The following is a 26,089-nucleotide window of genomic DNA, read 5'->3' on the forward strand; positions in this document are numbered from 1 at the left end:
CTAGGTTCACTTTAAACAGAACTGTGTACTGGTCGGTGCTGCACTGGGACTTACTGTGCCCATTGTCTGTCCCAGTAGTCATTGTACTGTCTTGTACTGTCTGTTTGCACTTGTGCACTTTATGTATAAATTATGTAGCACCTTGGTCCTGGAGAAACATTGTTTCGTTTCACTATTTACTTGTATATGGCTGAAATGACAATACACTCCACTTGAACTTGAACCTGTGCGTGAAGCCAGAGGAGCGTGAGCAGTGATGGATGGAGGTGATATCAGATATCAGGGAGGCTAAAATTTCATATCTATGAATAGCTTGACAATGAAATATTAGAGTTGAGCAATTAATTACATCATTAAAATGTGTACAGTGCTTGGGCCCCTAACAACCCAAACATAAAAAGAAAACAAGCCACACCCACTCTCACCCAAACCCTCCCCGCCACGCCCCCCACCCTCCCGAATGAGGAAGTCGTCATCCAAATTTACTTCCTGCTTCCGGCATATACCAGTCCGGTGTTTCTATGCAGCGGGTGACTCTAGGAGCTTTTTCAAATATTTATGACTTATGGTTATGGCTACTAGCAGCACCGCGGCGGCCGCAGAGCCTCCTGGGTTAGAAACACAGCGGCGAGAAATCGAGAGTTTAATCCAGAACCAGGAGCTCCGGCTCGGGGACTGCTGGTAAGGCTGCCACTACCGCCTCAGCACCGCATACTAGCGTACTAAGTAGTATGCGTAGCTACAGCGCTGCGTACTAATTTTATATACTTTTTAGTAGGGGAACGTAGTATGCTCTTATACACGTAGCATACAGGAATTCAGCCCAAATCTAACAGCTAATTCACTCTATACACCGTGACTGTTATCGGTTTACCACTTATTAATCAGGTTTATTGATTTAATTTAGAAGTTTTAATTTATTTTTGTGAAATATACTTTAGGTATGAAAAATAGTTAGCTAGCTAGCATGCTAACAACTTCTTTCGTTCTGTCAGAGGTTTTAGTCCTAAATGAACTTTCTGCTCGTTTATTTGTGTACTAAAACACTTTATTATATAACTTAATGTTAGTTTCATTTTCGTATAAGCTGAATGCTGAAATTTCTCTTTGTTTTTATGAGAACTGCGTTGAAAAAGTTGCCAAAAAGTCCTAACTTTGACACGACTTTTATTCAGGTAAGATATTAGCACTCGACAGCAGCATCTAAACATAAAAACATTTAGGTTCACGTGCTCACTTTCCTTCACTTTGCTGCTGTTTAGGGTTTAAGGGGATAGTATGAATTTCTTTTATGGTTTTAGCCTAAATTAGTTGTCCACTTTCTAAATCCACTCTCAGAAATAAACTGTGACGTCACGGCGCATCCCTTGTGCCTTCAGTAACATATATTTCACTTTACAACATTAATACAGTGTAACTTTAAAAATAATTACTCAAGGTACAAAATATGTACCACTCCAACAACCAGGAAAAGTGCAGTTTACTACCTTCACTTCTGAAATTGTAGGCTATAAAGGATTATACAGTCTAAGGTAGGAATGAGGTTTCACTTTCTCATGGGTTCAGTCCCAAATGTTTTCCTAAACCCTATAGAAGCACACTACATAGTGCATACTACACAGCCTGTGTAGAAGACCAGTGGTTCTCAAAGTGGGGTCCAGGGATCCTCAAGGGGTCGGTGATTTTATTATTATTATTTTTTTTAATTTATTTTATTTTGGTATAGTAGTGGAACCCACATTTCCAAAGTTCCTATATTTAGGGGTCCAAGCACTAAAGTCACCTCAGACCTAATAGTGCTTTTCACACTTGAAATGGTTAATCCTGGGTCATTCTAAACCCTGGGTAAACAGAATCCTTTGTTATCTTGTTTCACGTTTCACATTGCTTAACAAGGTTAACAAGTAATCCTGGGTATTCCTAATCTGATTTTTCACACTGTACATTCCTAAACCCTGGGTTAACGTGCTTATTTGCATATTTACAGTGTCAGCAGCCATGATTTGATAAATACAGCATGCAGCCGGTTTAAATAACCGCTTGTCTCATGCTTTTGCATCAATTCAAGAAAATACAGGCACTGTTCACTTTCTGATTGAGTGTCTGTGGCTAAGCATCTAGCCAGTAACATTCTAACACTGATTTCATAACCCCGGGCAAAAAGCGGAGCTAACTCTGCTTCTAAATTACAAGTGTGAAACATTTCTCTACCCAGGGTTAAAAGTGGGGTTTAGAACGATGATAACCCGGGGTCAAGGGAGGCGTGAAAAGCCCTAATGTGTACTGTCAGTGGAACATTCAGGAACAGAAAGCGCTATCACTCCAAAAATTATTATTTAAAATTTTTAATAATATTCATGAAATAAATCCATACTGAGGGGGTCCTTGGAAGTTGAAGGAGCACTGTAGTAGACCATATATTATATGTATGAGATTATTGCTTCTGAGCTAATAGTACAGTAACAGAGAATAAAATCAAAGGTAGAGATACTTTATCGTGTTGAAGTGTGGCAGCATCAAGGGTGCATCTTTTGTACTTTTAGTACATAAACTAATTTAAAAATAATTCTTTATACTTGATACATACTTAAAAAAAAATCTTTACTTTAAAGGGCAATTAAAGGTGCATCACAGGTGAAAAATGCATCCAAAGGGAACTACCGGTACTGGTACCACAGGTACTCATTCAGGAGCAAGGAAGGAAGGGACAGTTTGTACCTTTATTTCTTTGAGTGAGGATGTAAATACTTCTACAAAAAAGAGTAGAAATGAGGATTCACTTTCTCTTGGGTTTAGTCCCAAATATATTCCTAAGCTCTATGGAAGTGCACTACATAGGCTGAAATAATGTTTCCTTTTAGACATAATGTCCTTAATGCCTTCTTTATGAAAAGTCCTGATAAATGAGCAGTCTAGTCAGCTTTGCGTGGATTTAAACAAGCTTTTCAGATTTGGCCCTCGGCTGGTGTTGTAGTGTGTGGAAGGATAATTGCATTATAGTTTCACAGCAGGGTTTTTTCCAAAGTTTCACTTTTGTGTTTCAGGCCAAGGTGTGCCTCCCCTCTGACGTGGATCCTGGAGTAGTTTCGTTTTTGTACTGATACCGTGGTGCAAAAATGCAAGAAAGTGTTGCCAGATTGTTTTAAAAGTCTCCAGTAGAACCTAATTAGTCGGTTCCAAGAAAGAAACACCGCTTCAAATAAAACACATACTTTACAGGAAGAAACAAGTTGTCAGTTTTGATGAATTATTGGGTGTGAAGTTATTTTGTAGTTTCATGGTGATGCAATGGATTTGCATGATACAGCTTTCAAAACACACCCAAATCATGACCTGTGTTTGCTACATCTGCTTAAAGGCGTTTTCTTCTCTAGTGTGCGTCTAATCACAGCAAACATTCTTCTCTGTGCATATAATCACAGTAAACATATTTGTGAACAGAAATTACCCAATCTGGCAACACTGGAGCCAAGCTGTGCAATAAGAACTGTGTGTATTTATCTTTTAAAAGAAGACTCCACAGTGTTTTTCAACCCAGTCACTATCCAGTGTCTTTGTAGCTTTTGTGTGATTATTACAACACAATTACTGAGAAATAAAAAACACAGAATCCTGGTTTACTCAAAACTGACTTGTATGACAGTCTAAGGGAAGGTGTTGGGGCAGCCGATAAACATTGATTTATTTATTTTACACTCTTAGAATAAAGAGTTTAGGATGATACAGACAGGAGAGAATGTTTACCAAAACTTTTATTATGTAAGAAATGAAGTTTATAGTTACATTTAAGTGTTGTGGAACGGCTGCAGAACAAGTTAGTTTCTGATATCAGTTACATTATAGTGACTGTAAACAGTCGTTTCCTGACCAGCCTCGCTTGTCTTCTCTTTCGTGAAGTTAATAAAAGAAAACAAACAAAAAAAATGCAGCTTGTCTTGTTACTGAGTAACCAGAAAGCTTAAACCCCTGAAGACTTTCATGTGGCAGAAAACGTGCTGACCAGGGCCTTTCGCACCGCGGGAAGCTTTTCATAGTACCTGACCTAATTGTGGAACGACCCACTTTTTGGCATTTTCACACCTCCGGAACTGGGTGCGATTTTTAGTACCGGACTGCCTTTTTCGAGAACCAAATTAGCTCCTACTCCGGAGCAGGGTCTAACCAGCACAACTGGTACTATCCGTGACGTAAGTAGACGTTGATTGGCCAAACGTGTACGAAAACTCCCTCACCCGACAAGATTTAAAACGCTTTGTAAACATACTGTAGTGTCAACTTACTTCGCAAGTATGGAGAATGGTGATAGATGGACGCGAGACACGACAAAAACACAGCTCCGATCACAGCGTCCTCCATCCTCCGGTTGTTTACGTTGTTGTTCTTTGTTTCCGTTTTTGAACGCCGCGCACAAATGACGTCGCTGTCAACCGGCTTACGTCACTTCCTAGTGCTCACTGTCGGTGCGAATGCAACCCTTTAAGCGGTACTGGGAAATAGTTCGCGCAAAATCACCCAGTACTTTAGTCCTGTAAATTTAGTTCTGGAACTAAAGCGGTGCGAAAGGCTTTACTGTTACAAAGCACTGACACTGGAGACTCCTTCCGTAAACGTTAAATATTCAGTGATCACATGTTTTTCTTTGTAAAAGGACAACACTATTATAAATGCATTTATTGTTAATTAGCCTTAGGTTATGTGGCTGAGCACATTAATATACACTCATCACTTGAATTGCAGTCCAGTGACATAGCTGCTGTTCTAGAAAATTAATCAACCCCTTCTGACCAATCAGATTCGAGAATTCAACAGCACTGTGGTATCAGTAGTTTTATCCAGTGGTAACATCCAAAAGCAGTTCCGGTTGCTCATGCTTTTCTTTTCTTAATTATCTTAATTATTAACCACGAAGGATGATTTATACAGGTTCAGAGCTTAATTTATAAAAATCTTTGCTTGCCAGATCCATGAATAAATGTTTTGTGATGCCTCAGCAGCTGCCCTTAGACTTCCATGATGAGTGTGTTTAGAGGAAACATGCGTTTCTTTCTTTTCTCAGTACAGTGAAATGTGTTAATTACTGGGATATTCCTTTAACACCCTTTACTACTGGACAAGACAGATCCATTACACTGACAGGACTGACCACCAGTCATGTAGTTTTAATGTGTAATTGTCGTGGATGTGAATTCCATTGAGTCTTTCATGATCATGGCTCTGTTCTGCAGGTATCTGGTGGGCAGAAGATGGTTCGGGTTGTGGAACGAGTACGTGAAGAGCGGCGATCAGAACTCCCCGTCATTTCCTGGAAAGATCGATAATACAGACCTGTTTGATGGTGAGCCCTAAAATCAGGAATTGTAAGGGATTGCTAGATTTGATAAGGAAACTGAAACATATTTCAGCACATCTAAATACATGGACTACGAATGTGTACGAACATTTGTAGTGTGAGCATTTCCATCTTATCTTTTTGGTAATATAAAGTTATATATAATATATAATATAAAGTTATATAAAGATTTATATTTGTTCTCCAAATATTGGATGAAACACTGTATCTGCACTTAGTTACAGCTTGGTTGCCTCAAGTTTCTCTTTTTCTCTGAATTTTTTTTTTTTTTAAGAGCCTTAAAGTTTTCAATATACTTTTAAATGATTTAAATAACTCAGAACTCAGTCTTATGGATTCAGAAACCAAGAAAATAGTTTTGGAACTTTGTGGCTTTTGAGTAAAAATGAATAAATGGCTAGATTTTTAGACTAGACCTCTTGTACGCATTCTTTCTGTTTGGAGAAAGTTGTAAGTTGTGTGTGTGTGTGTGTGTGTGTTATGTGCAGATTTGGACTCGTACAGGCTGAAAGAGAGGCTGGTAGAAAGCGAGGACTTCATCCTGGTCCCAGCAGAAGCCTGGCGTAAACTGCTGTCATGGTACGGCATGGTGGATGACCAGCCTGCTCTTGAAAGAAAGGTACAAAGTAAAACTGAAATGAAAATTTGTTCACAATGCTGGTTATTTTATTTCAAATATATTGCTAATTTTCTATAAAGAAGGTATGCACTGAACCCTTTTTTTCAGATATGGAAGGCTGATGTGAGCTTTACTGATGTTAACCCTGTGTGTGTATAACAGTATCTTTAGAAATTCATGGATATGTGAGAATCACAGGTATAAAAAAAAAAGGGTGGGTCGTATAATAAATAAATAAAATGATTGTGCTAAATTATACTTGTGCTTTTCTGGGAATATCGTGAGTGTCGTCAGTGCACAGTACATACAACACTGACCAGCTTCAGAGTAACAAGTAGACGATTGGAGATTTTTTTAAATATTGTACACTCCTAGTGTAAATTTTCAATCTTGCGTTGATTTGTTATGATGCAGTTCTTTAGGAAATAGGAAATGCATTGTGCAATCTCAAATTTCCCTACAATATCTCACCACAGATCAATTAAGCTATTTTGATATACAATAATTTGAATACACAAATGTGACTCAACTCACACTCAGGAAGGGCTGTTAAAAAGCGGATTCGTTTGATCAGGTGCGTCGGAGCAGAGAAAAGGCTAAAATGTGCAAATATTTTTGAAAAAAGCCAAGTGGCTTTATTTTGGCCAAAACACAAGAAAGATCCAAGAATGGGCAAAACATGAGAAAGATCCATCTGAATTCTCGATTCTGATTGGTCAGAATTTGTTGGTGTTGATTAATTTTCTTTAAACAGCAGCTCTGAAAGTTCCAGCTACAAGGCGAATCATAGGGTTATAGTAATTCACTCATTCTAATTCGTTATCATTTCTGTAGTAACAGCTTACACAGGGACTTGTGTGATGGACGCTCCACATAAACAGACTGTTGATATGGTGAAAAAGGAGGTGTTTGCTTAGGATTTGTGGAAGGAGTCTCCAGTGTCGGCACTTTGTAACAGTTAGAGGCTAAGCTGTAACTTTAAGTTTTCAGACAGAGGGAAATCTTCAGCACAGAGGACTTTCTGCACTTCCCAATTTCTGTATCCAATATGACAAGAAACATGTTTTTTTTTTTTTTTTTTTTTAAATCTTTTTAACATTGAGAGAGAAAAAAGAGAAGTGAGGGGATGACTGTTTATAGCTATATACATAAACGTAGTTATTATGTAAGTGACGCAAGTAACTTTTTTTTTTTTGCGGATAACATTAACTGTAACTATAACTGGATAAAATGATCCAGTATGTTGTTCTTTGTTAAATTTATTTTTATTTTTTTAATTGCTGCGGTGTAAGAGTAATAAAACACTTGGGGACATGCTGATATGGAAAATAATTAACTTCAGAGTGGTAACAGTAACTCCGGTTCACGTCAGGCTTCATCACACCACCCCTTCGTTCATTATCTTCATACAACAGCACGCATACAAGTGTTTTATTCCTCACATACAACATTTCCCCAGTTAATGCGGTTATGCATTTCTGACATTAAAACTGGAATATTTCCGCATTACTTTTTGTCCTTGCTGTGTAATTGATCCCAGTTTCCACTCTACATGCTGCTTGGATTTGATAAACAGGGTTCAGTTTTGTTTCCTGACCATTGTCTCACTCATTGGCTTGTTTTTTGAATTCTGAACATTATTTGTTTCCTCCAGGTCATCGATCTTCCCAGTACACTGAAAGTTGAGATCTATCCTGTGGAAATCTTCCTGTGTCTGCACAGTGACATGGACAGCATGGTAACGGCCCAGTTCAGCCGAGCAGACACCATACGTGAGTAACAGGTTTTAATGAGTTTTCATATAAATTAGGGAGACTGGAGTCAGAGCAGTGTGGGATGAATGGCTTGTTTCTGCCAAGCAGAATATTTACGAATAACACATTTATATTTAGCAGCTCGTTAAGTTCCGCAGAATTGGCCGAGAAGCCTCTTAGGTCAGGCTCAGGCCTTCTGGGAACAATTGAGGGTGACCTTGTTGTGTTATAGACATTTGTGTGTGTGTGTGTGTGTGTGTGTGTGTGTGGACAGTCAGCATTCAGAAGGTTATACAGAGGGAGTTTGAGGTAGCGGAGGACGCTGAACCACGGCTGTGGATGAAAAGCTCTGATAACAACTGCGAGAGGCTACGAAACCTCCACATGACTGTGCTGGATGCTTGTCTGAACACGGGCATGGTAATCTCACACACACACACACACACTTTTGTCTTACTAGCCTTATGAGGACCTTCCGCTGAGATGATTATGAATGAATCTAATTAACCTGTGTAATTGTTAACATGGTGAATGTTTCTGTGAGGGGATGTTAACATTTATGGAAGGAGTCTCCAGTGTCAGTGCTTTTGTAACAGTCAGAGGTGAAGCTGTACCTTCAAGTTTTCAGACAAGGAAAATTCTTCAGGATAGGTGACTCAGTAATATGCGGTTTCTCAAGTTTTTCTTCTTCTTCTTTTTTTTTAAATGAACTTCAAGAGCGAGAAACAAAAGAGACATAATATGTTAACTGGTACATCTTTAGCTTCAGCTAGATGACTCTAGATGAATAATTTTGCAAAACAGCCAAACTACAACTCGACAGCAATTAATAGATCACTACCGATTGGCCATTTAGTGCACTATATAAGGGGTATTTTGTCAGATACAGAGCTTAAGATTTGACCTGTTTCAGCTATAAGAACTTTGATTCTTCCCTGCTCTGATGATTCTAAGAAAGGCTGGAGTTGTCAAACCTAAAAGAGATAGGTACACACCTATTGTTTTTATATTAAATACCATTTTAAGCATTTTTCAACTAGTTTCAGATTCAGGATTGTCTGTAAGGATTTTGTCTGTCTAGTAATATGGAGAGATTTGGCTGTCATCTAGGAAACTCTGATGTGGTGTGAGTGTGTGGTTTGTTGTGTGTGTGTGTGGGTGGGTATGTGTGTGTGTTATAACATGCTCTGCTCGTTCTGCAGACAGTGATCATGGAGATGAGGAATGCAGATGGCACATGGCCCAGCTCCAGACCTCAGATCATGTGAGTGAACCTGCGCTCGGACCCAAACTATGGAATATGCTTCATGGCTACAAGCTATTTTACACTGTACCACATTCCAGATCAAACGCCACCACGGTGGTTCTCAATACACTGTATATTCTCATGCACTGTTCTCGTGCACTGTATATAGTTTTGCTGGAGCATCACTCTTGTGCTTTGTAACTCTTGTAATTTGTGACGTCGATACAGTAGGCTGAAATCCATCAGTAAGCTCTCTAGCTTTTTCCAACCTGTATTATGACAAATCTGGTCACTTGGGATATTATTCCTGCGGAACATGGAAAACACAGGCATATTTATCCTTGTCCCTCCAGTGTAAAACTAAAACAAACATCAGGTGCCAAAGATGGAGTAATTTGTGTAAAAGTAAATCTTCTGTGAACTATTCCTTTAATCTTTGGTCGTGTGCTTCAAGGAGGAACTCTATGGAGGAGCAGGACATGTACCGAGGGCAGCCTGGAGTGTGTGGTCTCACTAACTTGGGCAACACCTGCTTCATGAACTCTGCTCTACAGGTTTATGATCATCTTCTACATCATACACTTATTTTATTATAAACAGGATTATCACGCTAACGTGAGCAGACTGCATTGAATAGTTAAGGATTAAGAATTTAGATTTACCCGGGCTAATAATATCAGTGTAGTCTATTTCCTTTTCGCTCTGATCATTGTTTTTATTTGGGTTGAATCTGATACTAAGCATGGAAATCTAATATTCATCCGAAATTAACTGTGATTTTATACATTTTGTTGGATTTAAAACTTTATACATTTAGTATATACACAAGATTTAACCAAAAGGCAATATTGATTGGTTTTGTTGTCAGACATTCTAATACCTTCTAATAACGTGATCTTCTACTGTGCTTTTCTACGATCTCAGTGTCTGAGCAACACACCCCCGCTGACGGAGTACTTCCTGAGAAACCTGTACCTAGACGAGCTGAACTTCACTAACCCTCTGGGCATGAAGGGTGAGATCGCAGAGGCCTACGCCGACGTCATCAAGCAGATGTGGTCAGGGAGACACTATTCTGTAGTGCCACGTGTTTTTAAAGTGAGGAAAGCTCATACATAATTAAGCATATCGAACAATAAATGTTTTTTTTTTTTTTAATTGTGAATTTCTAAACTATGAGAACAAATGTTTAAATAAAAACACATAGTGAATTTCCTGTATATTGGCTGTTAGGTATACCTTATAAACTGGCAGCTCTGTGTATAGTTATAAGTCTCAAAGAATTTTTAAAATATGCTGAAGAGATTTACATTTTTGTGGCTTGTTATGTTTAAAGAAAGTTTAATTCTAATTATACCACAGCGCTGTTGAATTCTCAAATCTTATTTAACATTTATGGAAGGAGTCTCCAGTGTCAGAGCTGTCAGTCTGAGGTCCACCACAAGGAAAGTCTTCAGGATAGATGAGGCTGCGGTTTCTCTACAACAAGCAGCAATTTTTTTGCTATTAGAATTGCTATTATAGCGTACCAGGAACTAACTTGTTTTTATTAATTTCTGAAACATTCTAATCATAGGTAGATTGCTGTCTTATAAGAGGAATAAAACACTTAAAGATGTGCTGATATTGGAAAATAATCAACTGTTATTCAGAGTGGCACTTCTACTAAAAGTAGAATCATGTCATACAATATTAATGCGTAATATTAACTGTATAGCTAATAGAATGCCTTGGGATACAAGATATACATACACAGTCATAGGAAAAAGAAAGTACACCCTCTTAGAGTTCTGGGTTTTTATTTATCAGGGCCTAAATAGCAACTAACTTCTACAAACAAATAACCTCAGGTGACAACACAACAGATTTCAATATTAGTCATTTTTGCTCAAAAAGTAAACCATTGTTCAGGAACCACGTGGGAAAATTAAGTACACTCTTTAATTCAGTACCATGTAGAACCACCTTTAGCAACAATAACTTGAAGTGAACGTTTTCTGTAAGAGTTTATCAGTCTCTCAAATCGTTTTGGAGAAATTTTAGCATTCCAGTTGTTGCAGTGTAGTATGTGGCCTTTTTTATTCTGCCTATAACGTGTGTGTGTGTGTGTGTGTGTGTGTGTGTGTGTGTGTGTGTGTGTGTGTGTGTGTGCAGACCAAGGTGGGCCATTTTGCATCCCAGTTCCTGGGTTACCAGCAGCACGACTCCCAGGAGCTTCTGTCCTTCTTGCTGGACGGCCTGCATGAGGACCTGAACCGCGTCAAGAACAAAGAGTACATTGAGCTCAAGGACGCAGACGGCAGACCAGACCAGGTACTGACTTAACACAAGCACATCCGCACATGTATCAGTTCATATGAGGTTGCATACACAAACCACAAACCTGTAGTGCTGATTAATGGCAGTTTAAAATGTGTAATACTTCATGTGTAATGACACAATGATAGAATGATGGGGACTTCGCACTTTATGGAGTAGTATATTTCTAATGTCATCACAGAACCTGCAATACAATATGGACCAATAAATGATCAACATCAGTGCAGTATGTTAAGCATACATTTTAATGTTCCACTTTCCATTTTTCACCCAACAAGCTAACAAGAAATAGAAGTCTATCTCCCGCAAAATATTCCATAAATATATGACTTGCTGATGGTTTAAGACACAGTGTAACTTAATGTAGTTTATGCAAATATGAAACTTTAGCATGTAGTTAAATTCTGTAAGATTACGGAGGCAGCCATCTTGGATACTCAAAATAATTTTTTCTCTTAAGTGCAGGCTGGTAGCCCCCTAGGTCCTGCCTCCTAAAGGGTTAAATGCATTGAATTGTCATAACTCAGCAATGCTATTTGAACCATGTATATGAAGAACAAAAAAGATTTTGAATGAGATAGACTTCCTTTACTTTACCTAATAATAGCATTTGACATAAACCTCTTCCTTTTCCTAAACCTCTTCCTAAAATGCACAATACAGCATGACGTGCAGCTCTGTATCTGCTGTGATATTGTTTGAGGGAAAATTAACAGAGACGAAAAGTGGTGGATCTGTCTCTCTCTCGCCTGTACAGGAAGTGGCAGATGAGGCATGGTGTAACCACAGGCGACGGAACGACTCTGTGATCGTGGACACGTTTCACGGCCTCTTTAAATCCACACTGGTCTGCCCTGAGTGCAAAAAGGTGTCTGTGACCTTTGACCCTTTCTGCTACTTGAGTGTTCCCCTGCCAGTCAGCAAGGAGAGGGTCATGGAGGTGTTCTTTGTTTCCCTCGACCCGCTGGCCAAACCTGTGCAGGTAAACATCCTGTAATGAATCTTCTCAGTTCATTTAAACAGCTGTTTTTTTTTTTTATTCAGAAATGATAACTCAGGTGATAGTGTACTTACTCGTTAGCCATCTGTTTTCTAATATTAATATATGAGACAGTCTTAAATGTTAATAATAATAATTTAGGCATTTCTGAATATTTAGGAATAATATTAGTTTCTTGAAATGTTCTGTAAATTAAGAACCAAAGGTGTAATCCACCTGAGGCAGTGTGGTCAATTATACGCTGCTTTTGCTACTTTGGACCTGAACAAAGAGTCCTGTTATTATAAAATTATAATAATAAAACAAAATGTCCCTCTCTCTCTCTCTCTCTCTCTCTCTCTCTCTCTCTCTCTCTCTCACTCACCCCCACACTCTTCCCTCTTTCTCTGTCTCTCTCTTCTATGTCCCTCTGTTTCTCTCTTACTGTCTCAATCTCTGTTCCCCCCTGCCCGCCTTTCTCTGTCTCTCTGTTCTATGTCCCTCTGTGTCTCTTACTGTCTCACTCTCTGTCCCCCCTCTCTCTCTGTCCCTCTATCGCTCTTGCTCTCTCTTTTCTCTGTCCTGCTATCTTTCTCTTGCTGTCTCACTCTCTCCTCTCTCTTTCTCTCTCTCACTCTCTCTCTTCTCTGTCCCTCTCTCTCTCTCTCTCTCTCTCTCTCTCTGTCTCTCTATATCTCGTACTGTCTCACTCTCTGTCCCCCTGCCGACCCCCCCAATCTCTCCCTCTCTCTCTCTCTCTCTCTCTCACTGTCTGCAGTACAGAGTGGTTGTGCCCAAAGCTGGCCGAGTGATGGACATATGCACTGCTCTGTCTCAAGCCACCGCTATCTCAGCAGAAAAGGTGAGAGGCAGAGCCTCTAGATACAAATACAACCATTTCCTTGTAACATGTTTTGTTAAACTCTGACCATCATAGTTTCAATCACATTTTCTATATATTGTGTAAGAAATATACGATATACTGAATGGTATATTACAGGGAAATCCAGCAATTTCTATAACAGGTTTCTGATGATGTTAACGTCACTGTGTGTTGGTGTTTGTGTTCACAGCTCTGCTTGTTAAACACAGTAAAATTCCCTCAGCTGAGTTTGAGCTAAAGCTGTATTGTTCAATGTTGTTATTCTGAAACATATTTTCAGCTTCTGCCTTGCTGAAGATTTGTGAGATTAGGTTATTTTTTTTGTGTTCATAATTTTCCATCTGACCTCAGCACAATTTAACATTGTGTGTGTGTGTGTGTGTGTGTGTGTGTGTGTGTGATGAACCAAAGTAAATGTCAATGCAATTTTTCCCTCTCCTTTATCAGATGGTAGTGGCAGATGTATTCAACCATCGCTTCTACAAGATTTATCACGCTGATGAGTCTCTCAGCCTTATACTGGACAGAGATGACATCTTTGTGTAAGCATGGGTTCATCTGTTTCCAGATTTTGACATCTAGGTTGATCATGACAGTAATGTTGAGTTCTTCTGAGTAATCTTCAGTATAACTGACTTGTACTGATATGTATTACTCCATTTCCTACTACATTTGCATATAATTTAACACCTACTCAAATATTAATCAGACAAATACTAGTATTGTTAGGCTAAGACATTCCTCTTTAAAGTCTACAATTTGCATATCGCGCTAAAGTCAAAGATTTAACAATTAAGCAGGAAAGAAATTAACCCGAGCTTTAAAAGCTCACAGCGAGATTTCCCATTGTGTAAGTCTGTCACTAATATAACATCATTGCCTGGTTGAGCTCGTTTGAGAATAACCCTTTTTCATGTTCAGCAATCAAATCTTTCTGTATATTATTCGTGAAACAGAATGCATTGAGCCTGAGCCAACAGTTTTCACTTTCAGTATAATATATTCAAGTCTCTGTGCCATACGCAGGCGAGAGAATGCGCCGGCTGTGCAGCTTTATATATATCTCAAAACAAAAGAAATTCAACATAAATTAGGTTTGAAAAGTGGGTAAATATGAAGAAAAACAGTGTGTATATAATTTAAACAATAGGCTATCCAATCAAGGATACTTGTGCTAAAGTCTCTAAAACAGAAATGGCACTCACACATTTGACAAACAGTTTTTAACTTCACCACACTGTGTTGCTTTGAGCCACAGAAAATAATTCATGAGTTGTTTCAGTCGTAGGCTTTAAATAGCTTGAGTATGATCTGTACAATGTCTTTGCTTTTTTTTTTTTACAGTGTAAATGTCAGACTGTTTGCTTAATCAGTTATAATATGCTGTTCACTACTACTGGGCTCATATAATTTTTGTATTACATACAGTTAAATTGTTGCTTGCAGTTGTGTGTACAGCAGTTAATTGCCATAAATGGTGTTTTATTGACCAGCACAAGTGCTGTTCAAAATTAAGCATGTCTTCGTCTCATTTACTGTTTACTGATGCAAAGTAGGTTTGTTAGTCATGACTGAATTTCTGCATAAATCTAACGGTTCACTAAATCTGAAATAAAAATAATCAGTGAGTAAAAAACAACAAGCAATAGTGTTTGATCTAATAGAACTAATAATATTAGCATTTATGGTGATGGCTGGTTGAGTCAGTAAGCTCCCTGTTTTTTAGGCCTACGTGTATTTTATGTGCTGTGTGTGGTGTGTTTGTGCAGGTACGAGCTGAACAGCACCGGCACTGTGGATCAGGATGAGGAGGAGGTGCTGCTGGCTGTGTACATGCGGGAACGCTCCAACTACAGAGACTACAGCTCAGGGGGAAACAACTACAGCACGTCACTGTTCGGCCACCCGCTGCTAATGGCTGTGCCTCGTGCACAGTGCACCAGAGACGCCCTTTACCAGCTCTTTCTCCAGCGCCTCATGTGAGTACTTCTGCTCAAGCATGATTGAAAGCCTAGTAAAAACTGAAAGCCATAGCACAGTACTGTCAGCTAGGGCCTTCTTTTACCAAACTTAATTTTTATTTTTAGGACTTATTTTATCTTACGCTTGATAACAGATGTGTGTGTATGTGTGTGTCTATATATATATATATATATATATATATATGTGTGTGTGTGTGTGTGTGTGTATATATAATATAATATAATATAATATAATATAATATAATATAATATAACATAATATAATATTGGTCTTGAGTCCAATTAATGCAGAATTAAGTCATTTATAACAGACAGCTTTGGATTGTAAATCTAAAATTGGATTGTTTATCTGCATTTCCTAAAGCTACTTTAAATCAAGTTCCCTACTGGAGACAAACACAATGTTGTCTCATTTTGTTCAGCCATCAGTACAAAAACAAGTAGAAGACATTTAACAAGTTGGTCAAACATTTTAATAATAGATATTCTCACAAAGCAGCTTTATAGCAATCTGGATTTCCGTTGAAGAAGCCAGAGGTAACAGTGACAAAGAAAAACTTTGAGACATCATGAGGAAGAAACCTTGAAATGAACTAGACCTGTCTCATAGATTAATTTATAGCTTAAAATTAGCTACTCTAAGTTTAAAAGGTTTGTCTGCTTTAAAGAAGGTCTGAATAATTTTTTAAGAGCCTCATAGCAGATTGTAACATAGGTGTCAACCATTTATTCAGATCTTGCTTTCAGATTAATGTTTCTCACTGGACAGTGCAATTTTGTATTGCTTTGTTAAGATAAAACCACAGAAAAAACGGCAACATCCTCGTCTCAGTCGTATAGACAACAATATAACATGTTTTCACATATCACTTTTTGATGTTTAGCAACTTCATAATAATGCTAACGGTACAGTTGGATATTTCTCAAAAGCTAAAATAGTCTGATGTCCCTTTACAGACGATATGTGCATCAGCCAGACTCGACAGAGGAAGTGGAGGAGGAAGAGGAAGAGGAAAACGGTAGCGAAGAGAATGACGAAGAAGATGAGATATACAAAAATCAGACCAATGGACTGAGTGGTGGTAAAGTCTTTAAATTTTCTAGCGATCTGGAGAGTAATGCAGCACCACCGGTATTATTTTTCCCTATATATGTTTGGTCATCCCTTTTTTTTTCATTTCCATACAGATGAGGCTGAGGAACAGTCTGAGGAGGCAGGGCCATCCAAGACAGGAGAGCCTCCTCAGCAGAACAGCACCCAGTCAGAAGCGAGCCCCAGCAGCGAAGGAGAGGAGAAAGTGGAGGATGAGGAGTCGAACAGCGAAGCCGACAGGGGCAGCAGCACAGAGGAGGGCCAATCAGCATGCGGCAGCACGGACAACAACTCCCAAGATGCAGGAGACGGGGAACAGGCTGCTGCAGCAGAAACTTCTGGGAAAGAGGATGAGGATGGAGAAGAGGATGACGGAGAGTGTGGTGAGCCCGTTGCTCAGGCGAAGAAGACGAGTAGACGGTGTTGTGCTGAGAAAAGAAAGAAGCCGCTCTTCACTATACAGGCTGTGAACTCCAACGGCACCACAGATCGAGGCATTGGGGACGGAAACAGCACACTTTCCTTCAACAGTGAGTCATGTTCAGGATATTTCACCTTAAAAATGCCAACCTGGTTCACTGTGCGTTTTAGCGAGCCCGGGCTATTCGGACATTTCGCTTGCTAATAAGTATTAGTATTTGGTACTTGGTAATATTTGGTGTACATAACCATTTAAAGAACAATTCTGCTATATGGGGATTTTACACTGCATATTCAGAAAGAATTGGAACAAACAGCTGTTGCTCCTATTGCGTCACAAGGCAGCGTAACACACTCAGAGGAAAGCGCTATCCGCCTTCTTCCACATACATGAACTCACAGACACTGGCAGTTGGCTAATGTCACTGTGATTGACAGGAGATTTTTTTCCACAAAAATGCCTTGTATATATGAAATGCCTTGGGCATTTGGATAATGTAAAGAATGAGAATATGTGTGTGTGTGTGTGTGTATGTGAGTGAGAACCTGTTAAATATCTTAAGATTATAATGTTGTGATGTTACATTTCATCGCTTCACAGATCAGCTGTATGTGGCCATTGACTGGGACCCTGACATGAAAAAGAAATATTACGATGACACCGAGGCAGAGGTAAGTTCGTATACAGTCCGATATACATTTACAACATTTCAGTACTAAACCTTCATCATTTAAAAGTTCATAATGAAATCCTGTCATTGAACATTATATATTTGTTACAGCAAGTGACAAAGTGATCGTGTTCAATCTAGGGGTGTGATACAGAGCTGCGATTCTGGTTGCATGGACAAATATGAATTTTTTTTTTTTTTTTTTTGGATTATGTGCAAATTAGGCATGGTGTGGTTAAGCTCCAAATTTAAATGATTGGCTCCAGTGGATCAGTCCTTATCTTTTGGTTGTTAGTGTGAACGCTGGGTGTTGCAGTGTTGAGAATTAGTAGAACTAGTAGTTTTCAGGAGAACTGTTTCAGGAGTTTCTGTTTTTTCCCCATACAGAAATATGTCAAGGACAAGAGCATGGACATCCCACAGCAGCAGACCACAGTGCATCTGCAGGAGTGTATCGAACTCTTCACCACTGTGGAGACACTCGAGGAAGAAAATCCCTGGTAACCCACATTACACACACTAGAGCTTAAACCATCACAAGCAGTGGAATATAACTGAACTCAATATCATGGTTTTTATACAGCTTCACAGTGCCAGAGCAGATATGTAAGGAATAACATGATGGGCCGAGCTGTTACAGGAAAACAGTCCATGACAGATTATTTATGCAAAGCGAGGTGGATGTATTTTCCTATAGCGACATGGCTCAAATTGTGTTTTTCCACTTACACCACATACAACGATTACAATTTTGAGCTGTTCAACCATTTACAGTTAATTTTACGGTTGTGGAACCTCCACAAAACTGTTATCCCTTATAGAAACATATACTATAGACTATTTTTTTGCCACTCTCTCTTTTTTTTCTCCGTCTTGAAGGTAATAAGTCATATTATAGAGAAACCAGAAAGTGCAAACTCCTCTGTCCTAAAGACTTTCCCGTGTCAGAAAATGTACTGACTGGTACAAAGGTCTGACACTGGAGACTCCTTCCATAAATGTTACATAAATATTTCCTAACAGAAAACTTCACCTTATCAGCGCTTAGACATTTTTCTTACAACTTGTTTTCTTAATCTGTTTATTATTAGGCTTAGATTATGTGGAGCATCCGCTGTGTAAGTTGTTACTATAGAAATGATGATGTATATATAATGTATAATCCAGATAATGTGTGTATATATATAATATATAATCCAGCTGCAACTACAGTCAGAGCTGCTGTTACAGGAAATTAAACAACTTCATATATAAGGACGTTTTTTTTAAAAGTCTTGTATTATACTTCAAGAGACTCAAACCATCTGAATGTCTTTTATGAGATCATTTTCTGTACCAGTGTAGCATAACTTTCACTGTCTAACCATTTCAGGCTCATTATGGTATACTGTTACACACACTGACCTGTCAGTCCTCCTATTCAGAGAGAATGAAGCAGGCCAACAATGTTTATTACATACTCGGAAGGTAGTGTAAGGACCCTGACACACCAGAGTGTTGCATGTCTGTTACTATTAAGCATCTCTGACTGAACGGCAGCTGTATTTTTTGCACACTGTTAGCAGCAGTCATCACTCGCTAGCGCTGATTCGTCTGATTAACCCTTGAGAAATGGCTTTGGATGCCTGTGGGGGGGCTGTTTAGTTGAGAAGTAGCTGTAGCTGGCTGTATTTCTTCAACAAATAGGCTGAATAGAGCATCTGATTCACGACATTGCATACAACAAATGGTAGCTAGGCTAGTTTGTTGACTGCTTACACATACCACAGACTACTTCACTAAAAAGTATGTCAGTAATATGTCCTGAACCTGGTACACCTGTTTTGGCAGAGTGATAAACTTAGTACACTGATGTTCTTTAGGTACTGTCCAACGTGTAAGAAGCACCAGCTCGCCACTAAGAAGCTGGATCTGTGGTCTCTTCCTGAGGTTCTCATCATCCACCTGAAACGCTTCTCCTACACCAAGTACTCCCGTGAGAAGCTGGACACCATCGTCGACTTCCCTCTCCGGTTGGTTTTGCCTGTGCTCTTTTTAATTTCAAATTTGAGTTAAGTGTGGAATATTCTTAAAATTCTCTGCAACATGAAACATTATGTACCCAATAAACATGCTTAAAATTTTGCTCTTCTCTGATGAACATAAGAAATGTTTAAAACTGAGTTTATGTTCGAAGCATTAGTTTGGTTTCCTTTTATAAATGTTGTTTATAACTGATAACTGAGGTTAACGTTAGGTATATCTGGGAACTACAGTTTACAGTTTACATTGCTTTAAAACCAAAAGAGATGGACTAGGCTAAGTGTAAAAATAGTGTGTAACAGTGTAGTGTATAAACAGCATGCATAGTACATTTAACATGTGTATTTTCATCGAATACATACGAATATATGAATAAAGCCTGTAAATAAACAGTAGCATCACATTATTAAATTAATAAAAATAAATAATAATAATAATGAAAGCAGGTGTAGTATCAAGTACCTGATATTAGTCTGTTATTTGCCAATATTATTTTTTCCCTCCCTTGTTCCTTTTTAAATAGCTTATTTTTGCAAACATAGAATTTTAAAGAATTGCTGAATTCACAGCCTTTTAAATGTGGCACCACTATTTTGCTAGTGTTGTTTATGACATATCAATGCAATCCCAGGTTATAGAAATGATGAGTCATCATGAAGTAAAATTTAATCCGTCTTGACCTTGCATTTCATCCTATTTTGCAGAAAGCTGGACTTCTCCGACTGCCTCTTGAGGAAGACAGGGAGAGACTCAGAGCCTCCCAGCAGATACGACCTCATCGGCGTGTCTAACCACTACGGCGGGCTCAGAGACGGACATTGTACGCTTCTCTCTCTCTGTGTAATATACAGTACTGTGCAAAAGTCTTAGGCACATGCAAAGAAATGCTGTAGAGCAAAGATGCCTTCAAAAATAATGAAATTAAATCTTTCTCCATTTTAAAAAATACTATAAAAAGCAGTAAACAGTAATAAATGAAACAAAGTCAATATTTGGTGTGATGACCGTTTACTTAAAAAAAAAAAAATAGTATCTCAGGTTCAGTGTGTGCAGTTTTATAAGGAACTGAGCTGTAAGTGTTACTGAGCATCTTGCAGAAGCAGCCACAGTTCTTCTGGAGACTTTGACTGTCGACTCGCTTCTTATTTCTGCAGTGAAACCCAGCAGCCTTCATTACGTTTTTTTGTCTGAAAAGTGTCTCTTATGTAGGATGCTGCTTTCTTTACTGACATACAAACATTTTCTGTAACATTTCCTTTTGTGCTGGAAAACTAATGTTTGGAATCTAAAATGTTTTTGTACAGAATTAATAATGTAGAAGTCATAAAATAAAAATCTATAACAAAGTTTGTACTAAAAAAAAAAGGGTGCCTAAGACTTCTATAGACAGTACTGTATATGCATTATTTATAATATAATTATATATTATTCAACCGGTTAGGGCTAATATGGCAGCAGTCTGGCAGAGAGACTCCGCTGTTTTTATTTAGCATGTCATCACATCACGCCAAATGCCGATGTTAGTAGCATTCAGACACAATTCAGTTCTTCACTGATGTTTGATTGAGCTGGTGCTTTATGGAAAATCTTTACCGGGTTCTTGATGTGTTCATAAGTAAGTTTCAGATGACTGATTATTCACAAAAAACAGACTGTTTTAAAATCTAACACTTCCTGTCAATTCACTCCTTCCCTGCAGATACCAGCTACGCTCGGAACAAGGACAACGGCCAGTGGTATTATTTTGACGACAGTAAGGTGACCTACGCAAAAGAAGAACAAATTGTGGTAAGAGTGACTTCAGAGATCTACACACAAGTCTGACAATATGCAATTTCCCATCAGTCCTATTTTCTATTTAATTTATTTTCTGTTAATATCTACATTTCCATTCAACTGTATGTGCATAATGCAAGAGATAAAAAAAAAAAAAAAAAAAACACTTTTGAATTCTTGATTTTGATTGGCTGTAAGACAAATCATGTTTATATATCAATGCGCTCGTTCTAATACGTTATCATTTCTATTACAACAGTTTACACAGGGACGTGTATGATGGACGCTCCACATAAATGAAAAAAAAAAAAACGTGTGTAGTCATTGATATGGTTTTCTGTCATGAGACGCTTATTAAGAATTTTTGAAAGGAGTCTCCAGTGTCAGATCTTTGTACCAGACACTACGGAAAATAAAAAGTCTTCCGACACAGCAGAGTCTTCAGGATGGAGGGCTTTATGCATTGCAGTTTCTCAGCAACAAGCAGCACTTTTTTTTTCGTCTTATTAACTTCAAATGAAAGTAAAAAAAAACAGGCTGGTGAGGGAACCGTTTGACCTTTTCCTCTGAGGATCAGTGGCAGGAAATGGATCAAAGAGAATACATAAACACACACTAAATTCAACCAGTCAATCAATCTGTCTGTGTTTCTGCTTTCAGACCAACGCTGCCTACCTTCTGTTCTACCAGCGCCAAGACAAGATCCGGCACCCCACCCTCGCCCCGCCTGACAATCACGTCGCTTCCACCAATCACGACGGACCGGGCGGGGCCATGGAGATAGACTGACACAGCTCTGTTTATTTGTTTGTTTATTTGTTTTCCTCCTTTCTTTCTTTCTTGCATTCCATCCTTCCAACTCCCTCAATATATCTCCGTTCTCTCCTCCTCTCAGGTTAATGAGGGAATGTTTTTAATTCCTTTTTTTTTTTTTTTTTGTGCAAAGAAAAAAAAACTTGAATCTTCTGCCTTTTCATTACCCAGGACAGGAAGTGAGAGGCAGAGGCTAGTGTCTCAGGCTGGTGCAGAGGCATCATGGGTAAAGGCTGTAGTTATTCCTTCACGAGAAGCTGCAGGAACAAGTTCGTCTAGTCGAGGCAATTTCAGATATGTGCTTCAGTTTGATGCTGGCTTGAGAATCTGCGTTGCTCTGGAGTGCAGCCAAGCGTTTGTGAACTTTGCGTCACTTGCTGCTTCTTCTGAATTTCAGAGCGCGATACGCTGCTTTTTTTCCCCTCATGCATGATTTACACCTTTTGTTCATAAATATGTAGAGCTGTCACAGGTAAAAGAGCTGCACTCTCACTTTATACCTTTTAGCACACAATATTTAGACACATAGATGTCCTCGTTTTACCTGATTGTACTAAAACTTCAATTTTCATTACATTAAAGGAGTACTCCAGACTTTTCAACCTAAACTCTTAAATTTATCACATTTGAAGTGTATGAACGATTATTAAGAAACAATCATTGCAACACCTCTCGCTGTACTAGCTGTAAACTGGTTTACCTCAACCTGACTTATAACCGAAGTCTAAGGGCAGTTGTTGAACTGTAAAATACGAGACGATAGAAACCGCGGCGGTTAGACTCTAAGAATAAAGGATTTAAAACGAGACGCATGACTGAACGTCTTATCGAAGCTGTTCTTGTGGAGATTTATCCACCTTTAAACACTGGAGCAATATAGTAAAAAGCTGCTCGGATGGTTTACACTTTCCGGAAGGTTTTGCAATCTCTGTGCACCATTAGGTGGAAACTGAGGCACTGCGACCTTTTTACTAACAACACTTTTATTTTACCGACACCTTTGACAAAGTAATCCATAAAAGCGCTTTACAGAAACAGTGTTTCTCATAAATGTTTCTTGATGCCACAACAACTGCCCTTAGACTTCCATTACAAGTGAGTTTTGGGTCAACATGTCGTAAACAAGGGAACATTTTGAAATTGTTTGTAGTAATCACACATGCGTTACAGATGCAGTGAGTAGAAATTAGTTTTTAAAAAAAAAAAAAAAAAACTCTGGAGTATCTATTTAATCTGTGTTTAGTGTATTAGGTTTCAGCATTTAGTGGCTTTTGATTCCTTTCCAGCTAAATGCTACTGGAGTACTGGAGCCAGACGTTTTAAAGATACCAGCATCACCTTAGATTCTTCTCCAAAGCTATGCTTCAGACTTGGATGAAAAGACATGTCTAGTTGTACCCTCTTTTTACAAATTAATCATTTAACTACACACTCTTTGGACCTAAGGGTTTATCTATAAAGCTAAAACGAATGCCTAGCTTCAGACACATATCAAGCCTCGTTTTAAACTGAGTGACACTGTAAATCTTTTCAAGGTGTAAATTGGGTTTAGCAGGAAATAGGATTTATTTATGACATCCTTTAAATTCTGTGCAACCAAAATGACCCTGGACATCTTTTTAAAAGCTTTTGGCTTCAGACTGTGTATCTGTAACCTCAGTGCTTTTGCTTTGGCATGGTTTTGATTTTGCAGATGGAGACTGAGTACATCACACAGGTTATCATGCTAGTATGGCTAATAACAATGAACAAAAGCTACTAGACAAGTGCCACTTAGCCCTCCATTACTAATATTTTATGAGCTGTAGCTAAAGTTAAAACACATTAGGCCTACGTTTAATTTGACTTATAGTGTCAGGCCAAATGTTTTGAGGGAAAACATCAAATGCTGGGCTTAATTTGTGTCTGCAGAAAAGCTGGCACTCAGTTCATACTGAATATGTAATTACTCTTAATTCCTGTCCACCAAAAATGACTTTGTCCTCAATTTAGAGAGGCTTTATAACGATTTTAGCTACAGACTGTGTCTCTGTAACCTCCGTGCTTTTTCTCTGGGTTGATTTCGCAGACACAGGCGATCGAAAGCGCTTCACACATTCATGCTAACATGGCAGTGAACAGGCGTTACTGTGGAACTGTGTAGCATGCTAATTAGTGTTCATTCGCTAATGTTGGAGTTAAAAGGCTGTAGATTTCCTTTAAATCTGCCCTTCCCTGATTTATACGTAATTTAGGGCCAGTTTGTGTGTTTTAAAATTTCGGCTCTGTGTTTGTCTTTGCTTATGTGCACTATATAGGGTATAGGGAAGAATGATGCAGCCTTTGCAGTGTGTTTTAAGTAGAGCGCCATCTGAGATTAATTTTCAGTTTAAACAAAAAAAAAAGAGGGACCAAAAAGACCAGACAGACTGATGGATCATCAGAACTGTGGATCTTGGGTCAGTTTTTCCAGGAAACTTTTTTTTTTTTTTTTAATTTCAACCAAAAAGCTACCTTTGCTAATAATGAATAAAACGTAGAGTTCAGTCAGCGTTGCGCGTGACATCACGGCTGTGTTGTCGTTTTATTCACCGTTAGCCACGTTAGCATTTTCACCTGAACGTTTCTTTTTCTCTCGGTGATATCAGGGATATATGTCAGAAACTGTTGCAATAAAAGTTCTGTGAAAATTCGTAAAGTATTTTTTAGGCGAATGTAAGAAAACAACTTTGCATAGTCTCACTCGTGATCTATTTATTTTTCTTAACTGCCGAGTGACTGATTCACGTCGTCGAAGCTTCGATCTTCCATAACTGTGTTTTTTTTTTTTTTTCCTCCTGTTCTCGTTATCTTTGATCGTTTTGGAAAAGACGCTCTGTTGCAGGACACAAACAGAGAAGAGATCTATTTTTCAGCAAGACGTTGTATTTTAAGCACAGACAGATTTAACAGGATATAAATATTATTGACTTTTCATCATTTGTGTGCAATTTCTATTGAACTCCTTGGAGCGATGAGAATGTTGTTTGGTTGTGTTTTTTTTGTAAAAGTGCTTTCTGGATAGAGCTCTTAATGATTTTTAAAATGCATCTGTACAGTATTTTTGTATTGTAATAAATATCTTTGATTATTGCAGATTGAATGCAGGGACAGGGTGAGCTTTTATTTTACTTTAAGAGATGGAATATATAATTGTATACTTCAATTTTGATATGAATAAATGAGAACTGTATATTAGTGAAATTTTATATTTGTGCACTGTACGAATTTGACTTTCATCACCTCATGTACTTGTGACGTATAATCAGGGGTTTTTATAAAGAAGCTACATTACAGCAAAACCTTCAGCATGTCCCTTAACTACACACTGTTAAGATTTTTGGATTTCAAAATTACTTGTTGAAATTTTTGAATCTGCTTCTACAGCGAACGTATTTGTACTTTAATCAACATCACTGCATTTTTCACATCACTCTGTCTTTCGTATTTACATGTTGAATGAATACGTCAAGCCATGATTTTTTTTAAAAATGATTTCCTGGTCCTGGACATTGTACATTTTATCCGTTTATAGTTACATTTAATGTTGTGGAATGTCTGCGATACAACACAGGATAAACAGTCGTTCCCATTACTTTCTCTTGAAGTTAATAAGAAAAATAAATGCAGCTCGTTTTCAGAGAAACTACAAAATGCAGCATTACAAAGTTCCAGTTTTACCTCTGAGTGTTACAAAGCGCTTGGCACTGGAGACTCCTTCCAAAAATGTTAAATAAACATCTCCTTGCTGAAAACTTCATATCAATGATTATACGTTTTTCTTTGTTAAATAACACCACATTTTTTTATTGGTTTATTATTAAAGCTTAGATCTGTGGTACAGTATAATAAGGAATAACACACATGAAATTATGCAGTGACCAAGAAAATTATTAAAGAAATTTTAAATTCTTAATGATATTCCTGATGAAGCTTTACACACTTTTCAATTTTTCAACCAGCGTCATGAGTTCTTCATTTGTCTCCTAATTTTAAAGAAAACAACTTTAAATGAAAAAAAAAAACTTGTTATAAGTAAAAACTATGCTTTATAAAGTACATTTTGATTCCAGAATAAATTTATGCACAGCATTAGTTTACATTCGGCTTTGAAACAAATTTAAACCATAATACTTTATCAAAA

General features: G+C 38.1%; 1 protein-coding gene across 1 annotated transcript; it reads left to right on the forward strand.

Moving 5' to 3' along the window:
• Positions 1–501: 501 nt before the first annotated feature.
• Positions 502–25,705, forward strand: usp11 (ubiquitin specific peptidase 11). Its single transcript, XM_026927919.3, has 21 exons — positions 502–681; positions 5,226–5,335; positions 5,839–5,969; positions 7,624–7,741; positions 7,998–8,143; positions 8,926–8,987; positions 9,424–9,523; positions 9,894–10,067; positions 11,124–11,282; positions 12,046–12,270; positions 13,046–13,129; positions 13,598–13,692; positions 14,920–15,129; positions 16,090–16,214; positions 16,321–16,755; positions 17,247–17,317; positions 17,704–17,816; positions 19,179–19,328; positions 20,043–20,158; positions 21,038–21,126; positions 21,775–25,705. The coding sequence occupies exons 1-21, from the start codon at positions 566–568 to the stop codon at positions 21,901–21,903; spliced, it is 2,958 nt and encodes a 985-aa protein (XP_026783720.3). The 5' UTR covers positions 502–565; the 3' UTR covers positions 21,904–25,705.
• Positions 25,706–26,089: the final 384 nt, after the last annotated feature.

The sequence above is a fragment of the Pangasianodon hypophthalmus genome, chromosome 8, assembly GCF_027358585.1.
Source record: "Pangasianodon hypophthalmus isolate fPanHyp1 chromosome 8, fPanHyp1.pri, whole genome shotgun sequence".
NCBI lineage: Eukaryota > Metazoa > Chordata > Actinopteri > Siluriformes > Pangasiidae > Pangasianodon > Pangasianodon hypophthalmus.